This window comes from Callospermophilus lateralis, chromosome 8, assembly GCF_048772815.1.
Source record: "Callospermophilus lateralis isolate mCalLat2 chromosome 8, mCalLat2.hap1, whole genome shotgun sequence".
Taxonomy (NCBI): Eukaryota; Metazoa; Chordata; class Mammalia; order Rodentia; family Sciuridae; genus Callospermophilus; species Callospermophilus lateralis.
Window position 1 is genome coordinate 12,566,644 of NC_135312.1, and position 20,378 is coordinate 12,587,021.

General features: G+C 45.1%; 2 protein-coding genes across 2 annotated transcripts in view; one reads left to right on the plus strand and one right to left on the minus strand.

The window, feature by feature from the left end:
• The first annotated feature begins 318 nt into the window (after window positions 1-318).
• On the plus strand, window positions 319-6,725 carry Med28 (mediator complex subunit 28). Its single transcript, XM_076864217.1, has 4 exons — window positions 319-493; window positions 1,270-1,336; window positions 2,728-2,840; window positions 4,541-6,725. The coding sequence occupies exons 1-4, from the start codon at window positions 335-337 to the stop codon at window positions 4,736-4,738; spliced, it is 537 nt and encodes a 178-aa protein (XP_076720332.1). The 5' UTR covers window positions 319-334; the 3' UTR covers window positions 4,739-6,725.
• A 2,357-nt stretch (window positions 6,726-9,082) lies between these two features.
• The window catches only part of Fam184b (family with sequence similarity 184 member B), a 115,099-nt gene continuing 103,803 nt past the window's right edge, over window positions 9,083-20,378 (minus strand). Inside the window, exons 13-18 of the mRNA XM_076864700.2 lie at window positions 19,547-19,719; window positions 17,228-17,374; window positions 15,278-15,395; window positions 14,003-14,107; window positions 12,041-12,240; window positions 9,083-10,123 (exon numbers count right to left, since the gene is read on the minus strand). Coding sequence (XP_076720815.2) covers window positions 10,030-10,123; window positions 12,041-12,240; window positions 14,003-14,107; window positions 15,278-15,395; window positions 17,228-17,374; window positions 19,547-19,719 — 837 coding nt within the window. The 3' untranslated portion in view covers window positions 9,083-10,029. The remainder of the gene's footprint in view (window positions 10,124-12,040; window positions 12,241-14,002; window positions 14,108-15,277; window positions 15,396-17,227; window positions 17,375-19,546; window positions 19,720-20,378) is intronic.

A 20,378-nucleotide genomic window follows, 5' to 3' on the forward strand; every position in this document is an offset into this window, starting at 1 on the left:
CTGATGGGCAGAATCCCAGCCTTTGGGACAAGAGTCCCCTATGTTTCTCCTTTGCTAGCAGAGTAATAAGCCTTTTTGTCAAAACCATGTCCCCCTTATTGGCTTGCTCTCAGGGACAAGGACAGAGCTTTCTGCAACAAACTTAACAAAGACAAGGAAAAGTAAGGGGTCACCCGCGGCAGCGGGAAAGAGCCCCAAACTGGAGAACGCAGCATCCAGTTTCCCCGCGCCCAACCCACACGCCCCAGCGGCCGCCCTGTCACGTGGCCACGCACGACCAGTGGCCGGAGCCGCTCCGCGCAGGCGCAGTGGGCGGCGACCCGCCACCCCAGACATGGCGGCTCCGCTGGGTGGGATGTTCTCCGGGCAGCCGCCGGGCCCTCCACAACCCCCGCCGGGACTCCCGGGCCAGGCTTCCCTTCTTCAGGCAGCGCCTGGCGCGCCGAGGACTTCTAGCAGCACCTTGGTGGACGAGCTGGAGTCGTCGTTCGAGGTAAACCGAGACTTGGAGTCTTCGTCCCCAGCCCTCCCTTCGTCCCTCAAAATGCGAGCTGCGCGTCGGCCGATATTTCATTCCTCCGTCCAACACCCAGTTACAAATGGGAAGTTAGGCTCGTAGATCGTGAGTCACCTGCTGAGCCCACGCTGTGAGGGTGGCCGGTACTCTGCTTGGCTGGCGGAGGCACGTCGCCTTAAAATTTTGCCAGGGACCAAGCGCGGACCCTTCCAGGCTCCCGCGGGCTGTCCCCATCTCTGTGCCCTAGTCGCTTCCCTTCCGAGCGCCAACTTTCCAGGAGCTCCCCTCTGACACTGCCTCCGTTTTCTTTCAAGACTCAGTTTTAAGGTCACGATTTCTTTGGAACTTTTCCTTTTTCCTTGTGACCTAACCCTCCCAGAGGCATCTGCTTGCCGGCCTCCCTTTTCTATTTGGGTGCCGCCCCATGAGATCTGTGGCTTTCCCCAGGGTGCAAGGGGTTTATTGAGATCCTGCCCTGTGAATGTGGGAGGGAACCTGGGAGACCATGGAGTTCCATTGCCTTGTTTTACTGGTGGAGAAACTGAAGCTCAGAGTGCGGGTGGAAGGAAAGAGACCAAATGGTGATGCCAGCTAGTTGGGACTCAGTTTACCGAGTATTTTCATTGGCATATGTTGTCGTCGCATGTGCACCAACTCGTTGAATGACCACAGAAGAAGTTAGGTCTTACTCAGAAGTAAGATTTTTTGGTGTGCAGATGCCATCTTTTTCTTTTCTGATGTTTTGATCCCAGGCTTGCTTTGCTTCTCTCGTGAGTCAGGATTATGTCAATGGCACCGATCAGGAAGAAATTCGAACTGGTAAGAATTCCCTCTTTGTAGACAGTGTTCCTGCCTTCAGCAAGATTCCTTATTGCTGATTTTACACTTCGTCTGTTTCAGTCCTGTGTATATCCTAAGAGAACTATTCTGGGGAATAAGATATATACAGATAGTCCTTATAAACTGCTGAGGTTTTTTTGTTTGTTTGTTTTATTAACTGAGATGTGTGTCATTAAGAATGAACCATTTGGGGCTGCGGATGTGGCTCAAGCGGTAGCGCGCTAGCCTGGCATGCGTGGGGCCCGGGTTCGATCCTCAGCACCACATACCAACAAAGATGTGTCTACGGAGAACTAACAATAAATAAATAAATAAATAAATATTAAAAAAAAAAAAAAGAATGAACCATTTTTTAAATATATATATTTTTTTTAGTTTTAAGTAGACACAATATCTTTATTTTTTATTTTTATGTGGTATTGAGGATCGAACCCAGCGCCCCGCGCATGTCATGCAAGCGCTCTACCGCTTGAACCACATCCCCAGCCCAAGAATGAACCATTTTTAATGATCTTTTCATATTGGTACCAGGAAAAGAATATTGTGAATTGCTTTTTTTAAAAGTCCACAAGTTGTGATTATCTTTTATTTTTTCCCTCCCTGGTATTTGGTATTCGGGATTGAACCCAGTAGGGCCCTACCACTGAACTACTTACCCAGTCTTTTTTATTTTGAAATAGGGTCTTGCTTAGTTGACAAGACTGGCCCCAAACTTGCAGTCCTTCTGACTCAGTTTCCCTAGTTGCTGGAAATGTGCCACCACTTCTAACTAGATTGATATTATCTTTTGAACAGGTGATATAGAAAAAAAATCTTTTTGTGTTTGTCCTTCACCCCAGTGTTGTGTCTCCAGAAGAGTCCGTTCTGAGTTTTTTGTACCATATTTTAAATTTCTGTTTTAACTAGAAATCATGATGATCCCTGAATCTCCATATTCTTAATTAGAAGTCCTCATGGCATTCATATTGTGTAATGTTTCTTTTTCTCCTGATGAAAGCACAAATTATATTTAAAAAAAATTTTTTTCCCTAATATTGGTGCTCTAACTGAACTACATCCCCAGCCCTTTTTATTTTTAATTTTGAGACAGCGTCTCACTGGGTTGCCTAGACTGGCCTTGAAATTCATGTCCTCCTCCTGTCTCAGCCTCCCTGCTGGGATTACAGGCACACACTGCCTCACCCACCTTACAAATTATCTGCTATTCAATATTGCTTAACACCTGGGAAATTTTAAGTTAATATTGCTACAGCTAAGATTAAAATCCCAGATTACATCTATAAGAAGGGGCTTTTTTAATGTATCTGACTATTCATTTATGTGGAAGATATATATGTTTAAATGTTTTTCTTTTTCTTTTTTTTTTTAAGGTGTTGATCAGTGTATCCAGAAGTTTCTGGATATTGCAAGACAGACAGAATGCTTTTTTCTACAAAAAAGATTGCAGTTGTCTGTTCAGAAACCTGAGCAAGTTATCAAAGAGGTACAAATTCGATTTTTCCTCAACTTTTAGGAAGAACACTTGGTCTTATGAGTCCATCTATGCTTTAATGTGAAACACACCTGTGAATTGTATTTTATAGATCAATATGAAATGGTACTGGTTGTACCATTTATGACATCCTGGACAGAAAGGGCCACCAGGAGTAGGAGTGGAGAGCAGATCTTTAGAGTAGCTCTGCCTACTTCTTTCACACACTGGCTTTCACAGTAAATTTTTCTTTCTTTCTTTTTCTTTTTTTTTTTTTTTTTTTTTTTGTTTTTTTAGTAAGTGTTTTCTTTTTCTTTCTTTTTTTTTTTTTTTTGAGAATTTTAATATTTCTTTTTTAGTATTTGGCGGACACAACATCTTTGTTTGTATGTGGTGCTGAGGATCGAACCTGGGCCGCATGCATGCCAGGCGAGCGCGCTACCGCTTGAGTCACATCCCCAGCCCCAGTAAATGTTTTCTTAAAGAGAAAGTTCTGCCTTGTGAAAAGCCATTAATATAGGTAGAGACCCATTTTGGACAGGCACTGTGAACATTTGCCTTGCCCTGTGCCTCACACATAGAAAGGGATCTGTTTAAATTTGTTCAAAGAACCAAAAAGTAAATGGTCTGCAGAGTTCTTTAAAACTTAGGATTTTGGTGGGTCTTAGTGATTCTAGACTGGGGCATTTGGAAATATGTTGGGGTTGCCACAAGGACTAGGAAGCTTTAATGACAATGAATGATCCAACCAGGACCTGTCTCCTCTATGTGGAGGATTGTGGAATCCTCCCACCCTAACTCAGCCTTTGGTGCTCCCGATGAGAAACACTAAAATGAAGTTATCAGGTTTTGATAGTTTTAAAAAAGTATCTCCCAGAAGCTGACCAGTTAATCAGAAAGGTTCTTTTTTTGTTACGATACTGGCTGTTGAGAAGGAGAATTATAAGATAATGACGTTCTTATTAGTCTATTGTGCTAACTTATTTCCTGATAAAAATACTTGAATAACAATGCAGGTGTGGTTAAGTCTGGGCCTTAATAAAAGATATAATGCTGGTGTTTGTAAAAATCTCTTAATCTGCAATTTTAACATTTTGTAATCTGAAATTACAGACAGTGGTATGGATTTTTTTTGTGTGTGGTACTGGGGATTACTGAGCTATATCCCTGCCTCCTTGCTCCCACCTTTTTTTTTTTTTATTTTAAGATTGAGATAGGGTCTTGCTAAGTTGCTCAGTAGACCTCTAACTTGTGATCTTCCTGTCTCAGCCTCCCTGGTAGCTGGGTTTATAGATGTGCACCACAGCACCTGGTTTGATGGGGATTCCTACAAGCAATTGCTGATGTGTTTGTCATTCTTAATATTTTCTAATCTTAGCTGTAGTCTTGGACATGGCTGCTAGATTACTGGGGAACAGGATGAGAAAGTATTCTTTTTTTTTTTTTTTTTTTTACAGTAGCTCTGGGTTGCTTTTTAAATTTTATGACTTTTGTTGATTTAACAAGATGATTAAAAATAAAAGCTCTGATTATTAGGTGGTCAGCTTCACTGAAAGAGTTGCTTTAAATTAGTCAAACTGTGGAGCCAAGTAGAGGAATGGGCTGATATGGTTTAATGGTTTTGAATTTGTTTCCTGGTGCTCCTCACTAATCAGGAACTTTATTATTTTCCCTGCATTTCCTCTGACTTACTCCATCCCTTTCATCTGTAGGACGTCTCAGAACTAAGGAATGAGTTGCAGCGGAAAGATGCGCTGGTGCAGAAGCACTTGACAAAGCTGAGGCATTGGCAGCAGGTGCTGGAGGACATCAATGTGCAGCACAAAAAGCCGGCTGAGGTCCCTCAGGGCTCCTTGGCCTACCTGGAGCAGGCATCTGCCAACATCCCTGCGCCTATGAAGCAGACCTGAGAGAGGTCTGGCCTACAAGATAGCCTCCTGCAGACAGTTCCTCCAGACCTCTCTGTGTGGACGTGGCATTTTAGAACAGCTATTTGCTAGAGAATGAGTTGGTGTTAATTTTATCTCCACCTAAAAATTTCCCCAATTTTTATGAGCTGTTAATTACTTAGTACTTTATAAAGTGCTTGGTAGACAAAGTGAGGTTTTGTTTTGTTTGTTTTGTCTGTAGCAAAGTTTAGACTATTAGTTTTCCACAGATTTTATTTTCTTGGCTTTTTGCTTGTTTTTAAAATTTTAGGTAGATTATATATAGTCCCCCCCCCCCCCCCCCCGTTGTTAGTTTGTTATGATCTGAGGGGGAAAATTAAAGTACTCCTAGAATTCTGGGAGAAGGAATTTGGTTTTTGGTTTTTTATGATTACTACATATCCATGGTAGTAGAGAAAAATACGTAAATTTGCTATCTCAAGACTTTGAACTACCTCAAGAAGAGGAATCTAATGCTACATTTGTAATGCTTCCATAGCAGTACAGAGTGCAGATATTTTGTAAATATGTCAGAAAAAAGGGTTCAAGTATGCTAGATTAGCAGAGATCCTTAAGTTGATGCTGCCTTTTGTTTGGGTGAGTGTATGTGTTGTGTGGTGTTTGCTGTGTTGAGGGAGCTGTGTTGGGAGCACGACATGCTGGAGGCCTCGTAGTAATGAACCAGTGTGAGTAACAGCAGACTCAGTCTCCCTAGCATGACAGCTGGACACAAGTGATGGACAAGGGGTCAAAGCTTGGTCTGATTCTTTTTCTTTTGAGTTTTGTTTTGTTTGCTTGTGTTTTTATTTTACTTTTTGGAGAAAAGGCAGTTTACATGAAGGAAGGTTTTGTTCAGTGGATTTGATTCCAAGAGCCTAGGGCTTTGGGGTGGAGGTGACCTGCAGAGTGATCCCCAGCTCCTTCACCTCCACAGAGAGCATGTGGATCCTCTGTGGGGAAGGTATTTTGCCCTCTTGTCAGAAGAGGTTTTCTATTCTCTGTTTTACGCAACTCTTAGATTATATCTCTCAGCCAATACAAACACTCCTCTGTTTTCTGAATAGTCAGTAGGTCTGTGGCTGTGTCTTGGTTCATTTTGTCCTTTCCAACCCTGAAGATCCCTCCCCATGCGCCTCGATATCCACTTATGTTCCTGGTGTGGCCTGGATGCCATCTGGTCCACAAAGCCTCCACTCCATTCCAGGGAACAGGGCTTTTATTCCTTCCACTGTCTTGTGGGTTAGTGAATGGTATCTTTTTTTGTGCCCCTTGCTGCATTGTAGGCTCATGGGAAATGGGTATTACTCCCCTGGAATATACAGGAACATGTATTTTGTACTCACTTTATGTATACATATTACTCATTTTGTTTGTGACCTGTGAGGATGATACTTGGCTTGTGGACCTATGACCTGTGATGACTAGCCTGAGGCCAGCGTATCTCCCCTTGGTTGGTGTGTATAAGTCAAAACTTAAAAGTTATGTTTTATTCTTAGGGTTTTAACCTGGTCATCTCATGCCAGATAGAAGCTCTGATTGGCAGCTTTAGGTTTCTTGATTAAAAACCTAAATAAATCCCCAGTGTGATGGCACATACCTGTAATCCCAGTGGCTCAGGAGGCTGAGGCAGGAGGATTGCAAGTTCAAAGCCAGCCTCAACAAAAGCCAGGTGCTAAGCAATTCAGTGAGATCCTGTCTCTAAACAAAATACAAAAATAGGGCTGGGGATGTGGCTTGAATGCCCCTGAGTTCAATCCTTGGTATCCCCCCCCAACATCCCCCACAAAATAAACTAAGTTTGAGGCAGTCTTTCAATGATAAAAGTGTTTTTGGTGAAAAGATCAGAAACTATTCTACTTGGTGCTTAATGAAAATGTTTTGAATGAATGTAAATACAAGTTACTGTCATTTCTTTATATTAATTCAGAAGTTATCCGTCAAATAAATAATGATTTTCCAATATTGTCAATTTGTTAACATCTTTTTTTAATGACGCTTTGCTGACTGCTGAACATAGGAATTCTTTGCGCTGCTGTGTCCTTCAGGGAGAAACCAGAGTTCATGCTCCAGGACTTCCTTTGTCTTTCCACCCCATAGACAACCCTTCCCGCCTCTTCAGGGCTTTCCCCTCCTGTCCCAGTTGCTGCAGTGCCTGCATGTTCTAGGTCCTAGATCAGTCACCTACAAGGCAGACAGCTGAGAGCTAGTGGAAGACAGTAGATCAAAACAGTGTCACAGGAGACTGGGGGTGAGGCTTGTTGGTAGAGCACCAGCCCAGCATGTGTGAGGCCCTGGGTTCAGTCCCCAGTACTACTAAAAACAAAAGCAATATTGGATCCTGGGGTAGAGTTATGGGTAATGGTGGAGGTAATTGCCACCCTTAGAAATCTATAAGATACTGAAGGCAGTCCCTGTCACAGCTGTTTAATTTGCCAGCTGATGAGGGCCACAACCAAGTTAAGATGGCGCCTGGCAGTATACTAGGAGGAGTGGTTTCTGAGCCAACGCCGGCGAGCCATTAAGATGATAGAGATTCCTTAATGACTGACTGCTGTGTCTAGATTATGTCAGTTAAGTTAAGCTGTGTGTAATCATTAAGATGATGAGGATTCCTTATTGGTTGACTGCTGTATCTAGTTTATGTTAATTAAGGTAAGCTGTGTGTAATTAGTTAAGTATATATACTTCTGCTGTCCTGCAATAAAGCGGCTCCTGATGTATCAACCTTCGCTTGTCACTGCTCCCCACCTCCCGTTATTTTGCCCAGCCAGACTGCGGCAGCCTCACCCTGCCTCACCTTTACAGAGTCCACAAGGATCCTGGAGAGTGACTGTTGACCAAGAATCTGAACCACATTGACTGTGGCAATAATGCTGGAGCAGTTAAGGGCCCAGGTCTGTGGTCTGCAGCAACTGATGGGTTGAATCTGTTCTTTTCTACCCCCAGTTAAGAAAACAGTTTGCATTCCACCAGAGCCCCAGGAACATGGAACTCTTCAGCCTCTGGTCATAATACAGCCTGAAAAGATTTAGCATCAAACCTGAATCAGTCCGAGTCTCTCAATAGCCATTGTTACCTATAGGCCATTACCATCACCTCTAGGGCTGCTCTTGAGAGACTGGTGGAATCAGATGACACCACCTCAAACAGATGGAATTATATCTAGCATATCTGTTTTGTTACTATAATTGGCTCCCAAAAGGTGAAAATTTCATTTTCTGCTGGTAAAAATAACAAATTACTAGAAACTTTTGGGATGGTTTATTTTGTAAAAAACTAAAAGTTTATTTATGTATCTTTAGATGCCTTACTTCAATATGCAAGGAAATAGTCTCAAAAAACTAATAGAAAAATGTAAAAATTTGGTTAACAAAGGCATAGTTATTTCAGGGTAGAATCTATAAATTTAACAAGTTCTTTCACTTGAAGTAAGAAAGGAGTCAAAAACAGATGTAGTAGCAACATAATTTTGTCCCTGCAAAAGTATTATGCTGAGTCAGAGGACAGTAGTATATAGTGCAGTCTGCTTTGTTAGTTATTAGGAGTTGCACAGGGTTGTGATAATGTTTCAACTCAGAAGTATAACCACCTGTGTATAATTTTTTTCTAAGTCACAAAACAAAACACAATGCTTATGGCCAAGATCTGAATGTTGTTTTCCTAAAGTTCATTTGCTGGAACTTAATACTCACGTGAGACAAGTTCAGTTTCCCTAATCCAAAAGTTTTTGTGCACTGACCTGACACTGCAAATGGAAAATTCCACCCCTGGCATGTAGTCAAAATGCAGGTGTACTAAAAATAATGTATAAAATTACCCAGCAGGCTGTTTAAGGTGTGTATGAAACAAAAGAATTTCATCTTTAGACTTGGGTTCCATCCCCCAAATCTCATATATATGCAAGTACTCCAAAATCTCGAGTTCTTTTTTTGAATCCAGGGCTTTGCACGTAAGTGTATGCTCTACCACTGAGCCACACTTGCTGAGCTCAGTGGTAGAGCACTTCCCAGCATTGTGACAACAAAATCCTATTAGCTTCTTGTTTTGTTTCAATAGTAAATTTTGCCTTTAAATGTTGAGTTTCAATTTTACTTGCATTTCTCTCAAACTGATGTGTGTGAAGTATGTTACTGGCCACTTTTTATTTGTTGATGCTCTGACTGAGCTTAAAGTGAATTTCCTACTTTTCAACTCTGTCTTCATCCAGTTTTACCTTTTTAAGGAAAAGCAATACCAGCACAACCATTCTTACTGCCCAGTTGTTTAAAGTTTTATTCAAAGAGCAAAGATTTGACAGTGCATAGAGTTAACATCTGTTTAGGCCACTTACTGGGCCAGCACCAAAGGACTGAGAAAATATTTTGCCCACTAAAATTTGCATTGAGTCTTTGTCAAGTCACATTGCTCTGCAGAGGGTAGATAATGCATGTGGACTGAGAGCAAGGTCAGCACCGTGAGCAGCCATTCCCAGTGCCCTTTGATCTACTGAGAGTCCATGCAAAGGGGCAGCAACACATCATGAGGCAAATGGCCCAAACCCAAAGACCAGGGATTCCGGAGATCTTTGACTTCAGAGATCAGATGGGCTAGAAACTTTCAAAAATAACAAGTTGACAGGACAGTCATTGAAACAGATGTTTGGTGGGGCAAGGCACAGCTACTCACAGAAAATTCCAATTCTTGATGGGTGTCTTCACTCATTGTTTAATCTTGCAAAGCCCCTTCTGAGGTAGGTGTTAACCCCTCTGTAATCTGCTGCCTGTCCTAGACCCAGGAAGTCAGAACATGCAACCTACGCATGCTGTGGTTCATTCCTAATGGGTCGATTTTTTTTCTTTTTAATTGACTTTCCTGTTTTGAACTTTATTTTTATTCCTCTTCCTATTGAGGTTGGATGTGTATTTTGGAATAATATCATTTTACATAAAAAGCAGCTTTTCAAGTGAAGATGACTAGCATCCTAAGGAAAAATGAAACCACTTTTAAAATAGACCACGGAAACCACAAAGTCTGCCAGCCCACAAAGTGGAGTACCATGTCACGGACACTGGAAATACAAATGGTGTAGGTCACTGGAACATTAACAACATTTTCCTATGGGTGCTTTTTAATAACATTGGTTTGATTTATCTTTAATATCAAGATTTTTTAGTGAACCTGTGTCACAATGAAACAGTATGAAATGTTTTGGTTGGTTGGTTGGTTGTAGTTCACTCCTTCAGACGTTTTAAGTGGTTTTCTAACAGCCTCTCTGAGGTATCTCAAGGCTGAGTTTAGAAGGAGAAGTACTTGGTAAACCACTCCTGGTGTGGGGAGCCCTGTTTCTGCTGGGCTTCTTTGGCTTGGGCTGTTTCACCATCTTGTGTCCTAAAAACAAACAGAAGTTTCTCGTGTGATTTTTGAAATTATTCAGTAGGCAGTGGAATGCTCCCTTACCTTTCCAAGGGAACATTCCAGCCGGAGACCACCTCTTCCTGGCTGGAAACAGGTTGTAAGGAATGGGGTGGTGAGGGAAAGTCCAGTTCCTATTTTGAAAACAAGGTTCTCCATTGTTTGCTTCTCCATTGTGTCCTTAAATCTAGTGGTTACTACAGTAATGAGGTGTATTTTGCAACATTTATTATTTCAGACATGAATTAGGTAAGTTTAATTGTAAAAAAGTATAAAAAAGGTCAGCAGAACATTGTGAGCACTACCAGCTGTCTAGTGAATTCTAGCATCTCAGCGAGGCCTTGAAATTACCTACAGGATTGAAAAGGAGAAACCGTAGTCACCAATCCCAGTACACCTGGCTCACCAGTCTATGCATTTGTGAAGCTTCAAGTAAAACAACAGAAGAGCTTTAAACAGAAGTGGATTTGTGGTGGCAGGTACCCGGGATTGAACTCGGGCATTCAACCATTGAGCCACATCCCCAGCCCTATTTTGTCTTTTATTTAGAGACAGGGTCTCACTGAGTTTTTTAGCGCCCGGCTTTTGCTGAGGCTGGCTTTGAACTCAGGATCCTCCTACCTCAGCCTCCCAAGCCTCTGGGATTACAGACCTGCGTCACCATGTCCAGCCCAGAAGTGTACATTAATGAGGAAAAAAACCATGGCCAGAGTCAAAGACTGGCCTTGGTGGTTAACAGGTATTTGGGGGCTCTGGGCCTGGGCTTCCACAGCTGGGAAACAGGCTGGACCCATACAGGGAAAGCAAGGGGCTCCTTCCAGCGCCACACTCAAAAGCTCTCAGTCTCTCCATCTGTCCAGTCAGCCCTGGGGCAGCAGGCAGGCAGGGCTTCTGGGACAGGACATTTTAGATGGGGCCCTTCCTGAAATGCAAACTTTAAGCCCAGAATTTAAAGTGTGCCTTTTGAATGGAAGACTGGAGAGGAAGGAGAATTAGTAAACACAGGAAGATCAGAAGTGTGTGAAAGATTTCAGAAGCAAGAAACAAGGGAAGATAAGGAAGGTGCATCTGATCATTATGCACAATCAATCAAACTCACAGATTTAGAGGCCTTAAAACTCCAAAATAATACAATAAATCCTGGGAAATAGCCTTAATAAGAGTGAAATTATACTGAGCCCTTTTGTGCCTGGCGTTTGTTAAACATGTCCTATGGGTTAATTCCTTTAGTGTCACATCAGTCTGATGATGCAGGTACTAACTATATGATTTCCATTTTCATAGTGGGAATATAGGGAACCAGAGAGGTCAAGTGACTGGCCAGGGCTACACAGCTAAGAAACATGAGGACCAGATTTTAAATACAGACCTCAAAGCCAGGTGAAGAGAGTCTATCTTCTATGTAACCCACACCAAAGTTCTCAGCTAAGTGATTCCATTAAAAAAGGTTTTCTGGGTTAGCTCGGTGGCACACACCTGTAATCCCAGCAGCTTGGGAGGCTGAGGCAGGAGGATTGCAAGTTCAAAACCAGCCTCAGCAATGGCAAGGTGCTAAGCAACTCAGTGAGACAAAATAGGGCTGGGGATGTGGCTCAGTGGTTGAGTGCTCCTGAGTTCAATACTGGGTAACATCCCCCCACACTCCCCAAAAAGAAGGACCTTCTGGAATTTTATACCAGAAATAGTACCCCTTCCAAAGAATGACATAATTCCCCTCTCTTACACAATCTTCCTGTTTGGCTAATTGTTATTTCTGCAAGACAGGGCTGGTTTTGCTACTCTGTATTTGCCCAAATGTGGAGTATTTAGCATGTGCCAGAAAGAATCCCTAATTCCACACTCCCCACCCTGCCCCATTCATGGAAAAATGCAATAAGGCCTCTGCACCCCTACCTTGTGGCAGTCTTAGCATCTAGAGACTGGGTGGGTTTGTAAGGCCGGCTACAACTGGGGCTTGGGTCCAAGCTGGGTGACTTGGTCAATGGAGGCGCGTTAAGTCTGGAGCTCAGATCCCCACTGAGGAAGTTCTTGGCGTAGGAGGCGAGGTTTGGCACGCTCACCACTCGACTCGGCACCTCCTCCATCCTCTTTTTCTGTTTGTATTGGAGGGAAGTTCTGTTAGTGCTTCCCACAAAAGGCTTTATTGTAAAGGTAAAGAAGGGACACCCAACCAAAGCGATAACGGGAAAAGAGGCAACAAGTTTCATGATATGCTTGCATGTTACTCTTAAATATTTTTATTTATTATTTATTTTTGAAGTTCTGGGGACAAAAGTCAGGGCCTCAAAAATGTTGGGCAAGTGCTTTACCACTGAGCTACACCTTAGCTCTTTAAATCTCCTTTCTTCACTTTATTTTATGTTTTTTTTTTTTTTTAGAAAGAGAGAGAATTTTTAATATTTATTTTTTAGTTTTCGGCGGACACAACATCTTTGTTTGTATGTGGTGCTGAGGATCGAACCCGGGCCGCACGCATGCCAGGCGAGCGCGCTACCGCTTGAGCCACATCCCCAGCCCTATTTTATGTTTTAAAGAACATGTAAGTCCACAGTTTTCTTTATCCAAAATTTCTGGAGAAGACGTGTAATACTTTTTAAGAGCTTAGCGACCATGTACCACCCCACATTAGCTGGACACACCCTGTACTCAAATATATTAATATCTCCTTAGTGAAATTTATATTTTGTTACAGTAAGGATATAAGTAAGGATATAGATAAGATCTTATCAGTTCAGGTCAGTTTAGGTTTATTGTTTTGTGAGCTGTAAAAAAATACTAATTCTTTAGAAGTGTTAGGATATTGTGATAGCAGATAAGAGACTTGGATATGAACAGGCTCATCACTACATATTCCAAAAACATCATAAAAAAATAAAGAAGGGGCTGGGGTTGTGGCTCAGGAGTAGAGTGCTCTCCTAGTACGTGTGAGGCACTGGGTTTGAGCCTCACATCACATGTAAATAAAGCTTTTATGTCCATCTACAACTAAGAAATATTTAAGAAAAAGTAAAGAAAGCAGTAGAAAATTCCCACTATTTCCCCTCTCTCCCATGACCCAGATAGGACTATTATTAATAGTTGTTGAGAGCCACAGCCGAAGGGGCCCCAGCAAACTTCTAGCTGCCAGCAAACTTCCAGACTGCCGGCTGATGATTGGCTCACAGCGGCCCCAGCAACATCTAGCTGATTGGCTCCTCTGCAGTGATGCTCATTGGAGATGCTCATTGAGCTGTTTCCCTGCCCTTTCAGACTACCAGCTGATGATTGGCTCACAGCGGCCCCAGCAACATCTAGCAACATCTAGCTGATTGGCTCCTCTGCGGTGATGCTCATTGGGCTGTTTCCCTGCCCTTTCAGACCACGGAGCTCCTCATTGGGGGACTTTTTTGGCTCCGCCCATGCGACCCAGCCAATCGGCCTCAAGAGCAGGAGGACTGTGGGAGGTGAAGAGGCTGGTGGGTGTGAGAGTGGCTAGGGGGAAGCCAGTGGTGGCAGTTGGGCTCTGAGGGTTTTTTCCTGAGGAGCTGTTTTGTTTGGCATGTGTGGTTCTAAAAATAAAATTAGTTTCTTTTGACAAGTGGCTCCTGAATTGTGCCCAGCCAGACTGTGGGCAAATAGTGACACATATTTGAAAATACAAAGGCTCATGGGAAGTAAAAACCACACATAATCTGCCCAAGCCAGATGTAAAAGCTGTTTGTTAGGACAGTGGACCATTTCCTGTGGGTCTTTTGCCAATGCCTCCTCCTCTCAGTGTACACCAGCCCAGTGCACATCAACTAGCTGCAGTTTCCTTTAGGAGGAAAGAAATCAACAAAGCTGTATGATGCATTAAAATCCGTAGATCCACCTTACCTTCATGGAAGGTGTCAAATACCCTGGGTGAGGATTGAAAGAAAAGGACCGATTCCGATGGGACATCGTGCTAGGAAACGCTGCGTAGTGAAACCTTCTCTCTTCCTGGAAAACCAATACAAGAAGTCTAAATGGGCCTGAGCATATAGCACTGGGCCTGACTTGAAAGAAGATATCTGGGAGGGCAGGACACAGAGAAGGCAAGGCCAGGGGAGGGAGGGCAGTCGGCAATTAAGCTACCAGCCACTGGAGCTGTAGGGAATGCCCTTTATTTCCAGGGTCCTTCAGGGAAGGAAAGAGCAAATTTATACCAAGCAAGTATTCTCAGCGTTTAAAATCTAATGCAGAGAAAGAATACCCTTGAATGCCCAAGAGATCTCGGCTCCTTTCCTCACTACCGCTTATTTCACATTTGTATCATAGATGTATACACAAAAGTAAAGAGGGCACATAAGATCCATCACCCACTTCAGCAATTATAACTGTAATGGGCCAAGGTGGATTATTATGTATGTCATCTACTTTTTTCTCTCCAGCTATATTATTCTTATAGCAAATTCCAGTTGTTATTTAATTTCATCTGTAAAAACTTCAATATGTATTTCAAAGATTAAGGATTCTTTTTTTTTTCTAACAAAAATGATAACCACAATATCCCACACTTAGCAAGTGAGTCATAATTCCTTATTAATATAATCTTCAGTCATTGGTCAAAGTTGGAAGACACATAGAAGTGAGGCAGGTGATCAGGAATAAATGAAGGGAAGGGGCATCTAAAGAAATGACCATCAGGCCTTGGTGGCTTTAGGATATAGAATCAGAGGGAGTTGGAAATAACTTACCTTCAAAGGATCAAGGGAATTTTTTTTTTAACTAAGAAACAGATGGTTATTTTTACAACAGGAAGATCAATAATAGAAATTCTCTTGATACTACAAAAAACTGAACTAATATTCAACATGAAGCAAATGCCATTGGACTTGGGAGCAGACTTGTGCAGAGGCTGGCACAGGGCCACTTGTTGAGTTAGGTGCAGAACCCAGGACCCCATCTTGGGAATAGAGTGGGTTTTCTTTGCCTCCTGTTTTCCTCTACTACTATTTTTAATTAGTGAGTAATTCTGTTTAAGAAAGGATTCTTTGCAAATCAAGATTTTAGGCACTTTTAGAGAAAGGCCGGCACCCAGTGGGGGTTGCTCCTGGACAGCTCTGCAGTGCCCCACCAGGTACATGGGCACGGGGCCTGCTGCTGTCTGCGGGGCCCTGGCAGTCTCACCGTGAGCTGCTTGATGATCTCCTCTCTCTCCTTGAGGCGGGTCTGCAAACGGCCTATGAGCTGCAAGTCCTCAGGCCTGGACGCTCCCTTTCCTGGCTTCTCTCCCGCATCTTTCAGTCTGTCCAAAGCAGGCAGTTAGTCCCCTTTATGGTGATTACTCAACGGGAGGGATGCCCAGTGGACACCAGGTGGATGCTGGCATGTGCTGAGCCTGGCCAGCTGAGGTAGGACAGCAGCAGAGGCTGGCACAGGGTCACTCGTGAGTTAGGTGGAGAACCCAGACCCCATCTCCCAGTATGTCCCCTGTCAGTTCTCCCAAGGCTGCAGGGCAAGGAACTAAAGATCCATGGGTGCACATAAAAGCTGCACTCAGCCAGGCTTCAAGAGACTGGGATGTAGCTGGGGCAAGAGGTCTGAGCAGGAAAATGCCACTACCCACTGGGAGGCCAGCAGGTCCCCTGGATGCTGACATGGCTCTGGTGCCATCTGCTGGCAGACAGGTGCAGCACGAGCCAGTCTTCTGAAGCCAGATTCTCCCGTGGTGAGGGGAGAGGGGAGAGGGGAGAGGGAGGTTTGGGGCTGCAGAGGACCCCTAAGGCCTGGGGCTTTGGGATGAGCTGACCTGGGCTCTAATCCTGATGCTACTTTTTCCTTCTTATGTTACCCTGAGCATAGTATTTCAACCATGGGGTGGTTGTGAGAATTCAATGAAGTAATGGATACCCAGCACATGACAAGTGCCCATTAGATAGATGGTGGCTGGAAAAACCTTTCAGTGAAGCTTTTGGATGATTCTTTTTGCACTGGAGACAGTGGAGACCAGTTTCTAAGAGTGCAGGCTAAGGGCCAGACAGATGACCTCTTTATTTACTTAGTGCTATATAATTTTGGGCAAATGGATTCACCTACCTGCACCTGCATTATAGTAATATCCTCCTAAATGGAGTCCCTATCAATCACCCCAGACCCCTAGCCTCATCTTTCAGCAACCAGAAGTGACTTTTTTTTTTTAGTATTTATTTTTCAGGTGTAGTTGGACACAATACGTTTATTTATTTATTTTTATGTGGTACTGAGGATCGAACCTAGTGCCTCGCATGTGCTAGATGAGCGCTCCACCACTGAGTCACAACCCCAGCCCTAAAAGTGACTCTTTTAAAAGGTAAATCAGACCATTCCCGGGGCTTCCCTGAGGACTATAAACACATCAAGTTCCTTCCAGTAAAGGGCAGATCTCAGCCAGCCACTCCCTAGCACTCACTCTCACTCCATTCACCCAAACCAGCCAACTGACTCTTCCCAGTCATGTGACACAGGCCCCGGGGCCTTTGTACTTGTTCCTTCAGACTGGCTCTCAGATGATCCTTGTCACTCTGTACACTTATCTTGTCTTCTAGAACTTCCACTACCTGCTATGAAGTTAAGTATTTGCCTATTTCTTATCCGAATGCCCACCTGGAACTTGTGAGCACCATGAAAGCATAGTCTTTTGTTCCCGCTTACAACTTTTGAGATTAAAATTGTGCACAGAACACAGAGGCCCTTAACAAATACTTGTTGAATGAATAAATGAATGCATGTAGACATGCACGAGGGACTGTGTTTTCTTCTTCTGAGGGGTGAGGGAGGACAGTTTCCCCATTGTGAACATTAAATGAGATGATATGTGTTCGAATAGGGCAAACACTCACAAAAACGTAGCCCAGGTCCTTCTGATGTTTTTTTCCAAGTGTAAGGGGTAAACCAGGCCCATGAAACAGTGCTCATTTTCACGGATAACCGTGCCCTGCAGCCTTAGAAGATGAAGAGCCATCATCCTCATCTGCCAGGAATGGAGAGGTTTTCTAGCAGGAAAAACTAGGAAAACCTAGGGACCCAGGATGAGTTGGTCCCTTCATAAATGGTACATCTGCTAGTGTCTCCCTCTCTGGGGCCCAGGGTCTTCCTTACTCAGCTTCCAGGGCTGCCAGCCTGGCCTGGAGCCGGGCCTGGGCTCCACTGAAATCAGCCACCATGGCCTGCATCTCCTTCCTGTGTTCCTGGCGAAGCGTCTCCACCTCCCTGGTCCTCTGGGCTTGCTGGTCCTCCTCCAGCATCCTGGGTAGACAGAAGCACAGCCAGGCTCACTCCAGCTCCAGGGATAGCCAGCCCCTCCACACTCCACTGAGTGGGATGGTTTAGGTGACCCTGGGTAGAGGGAGGTTATGAATCTAAGATCAAAACACTCATGAGAGGAGTTGGGTCTGAACTGTAGGGTCCACAGGTTCCTTTGCAGCTCTCTCCCACTCCAGCATCCATGAAGGAGACCCTGAGCAGGAGGCAGGCTTCAGAGGAAAGGGGTGAGGAACAGACCTGGAGGAGAGCCCAGGAAACATTCCCCTCACTTGGAGCAGCTGGGAAGACCCAGTGCCCTGGGACTCTGAGACTTGGAGATCCCCAGTCCAGATGGAAAGGCAGCGTGGGATGGAGTAAGAGCAGCACCTGGGGCCAGGCTGCCTGCATCCATGGCCTCCTCCCCACTAGCTGTGTGACCTCAAGCAAGCTACTTCTAATCTGTGTTCTGCTAACTGGAGGTGACAGTGGCACCTACTTTATGGGGGTCATTGCCAGGAGGACTTGCATTAATACATGTCTAGAACAGTCCATGGCACAAAACCCATGTTCAACTATTAGCTACCATTTGCCTAAAACTAAGGTGGAGTATTAAGGGATCCCCAGGTGAGCCATGGAGGTAATTCACTCTCATAAAGGACATGCAAACTTCCATGTAATTGTACTTACTCCCAGGAGAGGATCTCTTCCTTTCCTCACTGGAAGGGAGGTAGGCCCAGAGTGATTCAGAGTCCCAACCCCGGCCCAACCTCCTTATTCTGGCCTCTTGCCCAGGGTCACTTGGTGAGGCACTGTCTGAATCTAAGGTGTCCCACCAGGTGGGCTCGTGGCCATCCCTCAGATGAGCCTCAGGTCTGCTGCTCACTTGGGGGCAGGTCTCAGGACCATAGCCCAGTTGGGGCCTGAGTTACTTCACAGCCACAGGAGCCTGGTTGGAACCCTCCTCCCCTCACCGTGAGCCGAGGACTCAGAGTGACGCCCCTCTCCTGGTGGCAGCTTCCCTCCCCTGGGCATTAGAACAACTGGGGCCTCTTTCCACATCCAGATTCCAGGGCCCTTCCTCAGCTCTACTGCAATGAGGGGAGGCCAGAGTGGGTGTTTTTAGCAGAGCTCTCTTGGAGGCATCTCTGTCTGAGAACCCATGTTACCCAGAGCTACCTGAGGCTACAGGACATCTCTCCCTTGGTTAATCTCAGTCAATGCTTCTGCCTGGAAAAGGGGGATTCATCCCTTGTCCTGAGGAACTCCAGAACCTTTGGAAAATTCCCTCACCCTATCTGTTTATTGCAGGAAGAGGGAAACGAAGGACTTACACTCAAGATGGATATGGTGACTCTGCAGCAGCAACTCCTTTAGTACTGAAAATCTATTTAATTATACTCCGGCCCCAATGAATCGGAACCAGTAGGGATAGAACCCAGTAATATATGCTCAACAAAGGTTCCAGGAGATTTTATTTTATTTTTTCCAGTGCCAGAGGTTCAGCTCAGGATCTTGTGCCTGATAGGAACGTGCTCTGTACCACTTTTTTTGGAAAGATTAATTGATAAAGTTCATTCTTAAAGAAAGAAATAAAAAGTCTTGCTAAAAGTCCTATTAAAGAAATTGGATTTGTATTAAAAACTTTCCAACAGGGATAAAACGGCAGTGAATTGAGGATTGATAAGTTAGTTACTAACCTCCACAAAGAACCAACACAGGGCTTCCTCCATGCTGGCCCGAACCACCTCTGCACACACCTCGCTGCACCCTACCAATGCCCCAGCCACAGCGGTGGTACTCCATTTTTCGGATGAGGACCCAGTCGGGAGAAATCAGCTGACTCATCAATGTCACAGTTAAAGTGCACAGCACTGTTTGAATTATTCCACCATACTTTCTCCAAAGGCCTGATCTGAGAACACTTTGGGGGTCTTCTAGGTATGAGTCTAGGTCTGATGAATTCCGTGGTTTGCAGTGACATGGGGTTCCCTCTCCTATGGGGCAAATTCTATTTAGAGATCTAGGATTCCCAGAACACCAGTACCTTGCAGGGGTCAAAGGAGTAACATCCCGGATGTGTTAAGGTATTAAGGAGTCTTTTTGGAGGGCGGGGGCGTTTCCCATCTCCCGCCCTGAGCCGCATCCGAGGGGCCGTTAAGCCGGGCTCTGACCCACCTCTGCTGCTCACGGAGCTGCAGCACCTCCTGCTGGTGCTGCTCGGCCTCGGCGCGCAGTCGCAGCAAGGCGTCCCTGAGCTGAGCGCTCTCCTCCCGCGGCCCGCAGCCCTCGCTCTGCCCCTGCTCGGCGACGCCCGGCGGGGAGCCGGCCTGGCCCGGGCCGCCCCCATCCTAGAGAAGCAAACCAAAACCGGTGCTTTTAGGGGTTGCAAAGGTGGACAAGGCACCACAGGCCAATGCGCTGCAGCGAGGATGGAGCCCCGTGCGTGCCCGCCCAGCCTGCAGCCCCCACCCAGGTGCTTTGGGAGTTGGCCAGGTGTGGCCTGCAAAGAGTTTAAAACTGGTGAACCGCGAATGTAGCTCACATCCAAACAAGCAAGGCACTTACTTCACCTGTTGCCTGCTGCTTGCCTTTGCCATTCCCTCCACCTGGAGGCCTCCCCACCTAAGCTTTACTGCCTAAGGGCCTAACCGGGCGCAGCAGTCTGGAGTGCCAACGGGAAGCTCTCCAGGAGCTCGAGGGTGGAGCGGTCTGGGTGTGCAGGAGAAGCTCCCCCCCACTCCCAGCCGCGTGGCCCTCCCCCTGCCACCCAGGGTCAGCTGGATAGAAGAGGGGGCAAGCATGACAGGCTGGAGTTCACAGGCTCCGACGACAAAGGGATGGTGCGGATGCCAAGGGACCCGCTGGGAACGTGGCTGGAGACACAGGCTGTAGCCAGTGGAGGCTTTTCAATGTCAGTCTGGGGGCATTTGGAGCTTACTCCAACGGGAGCCACTGAAGGCTTTTCACCAAGTAGTTCTGGGCTTTTAACCAAATACCCAAAGCCTAG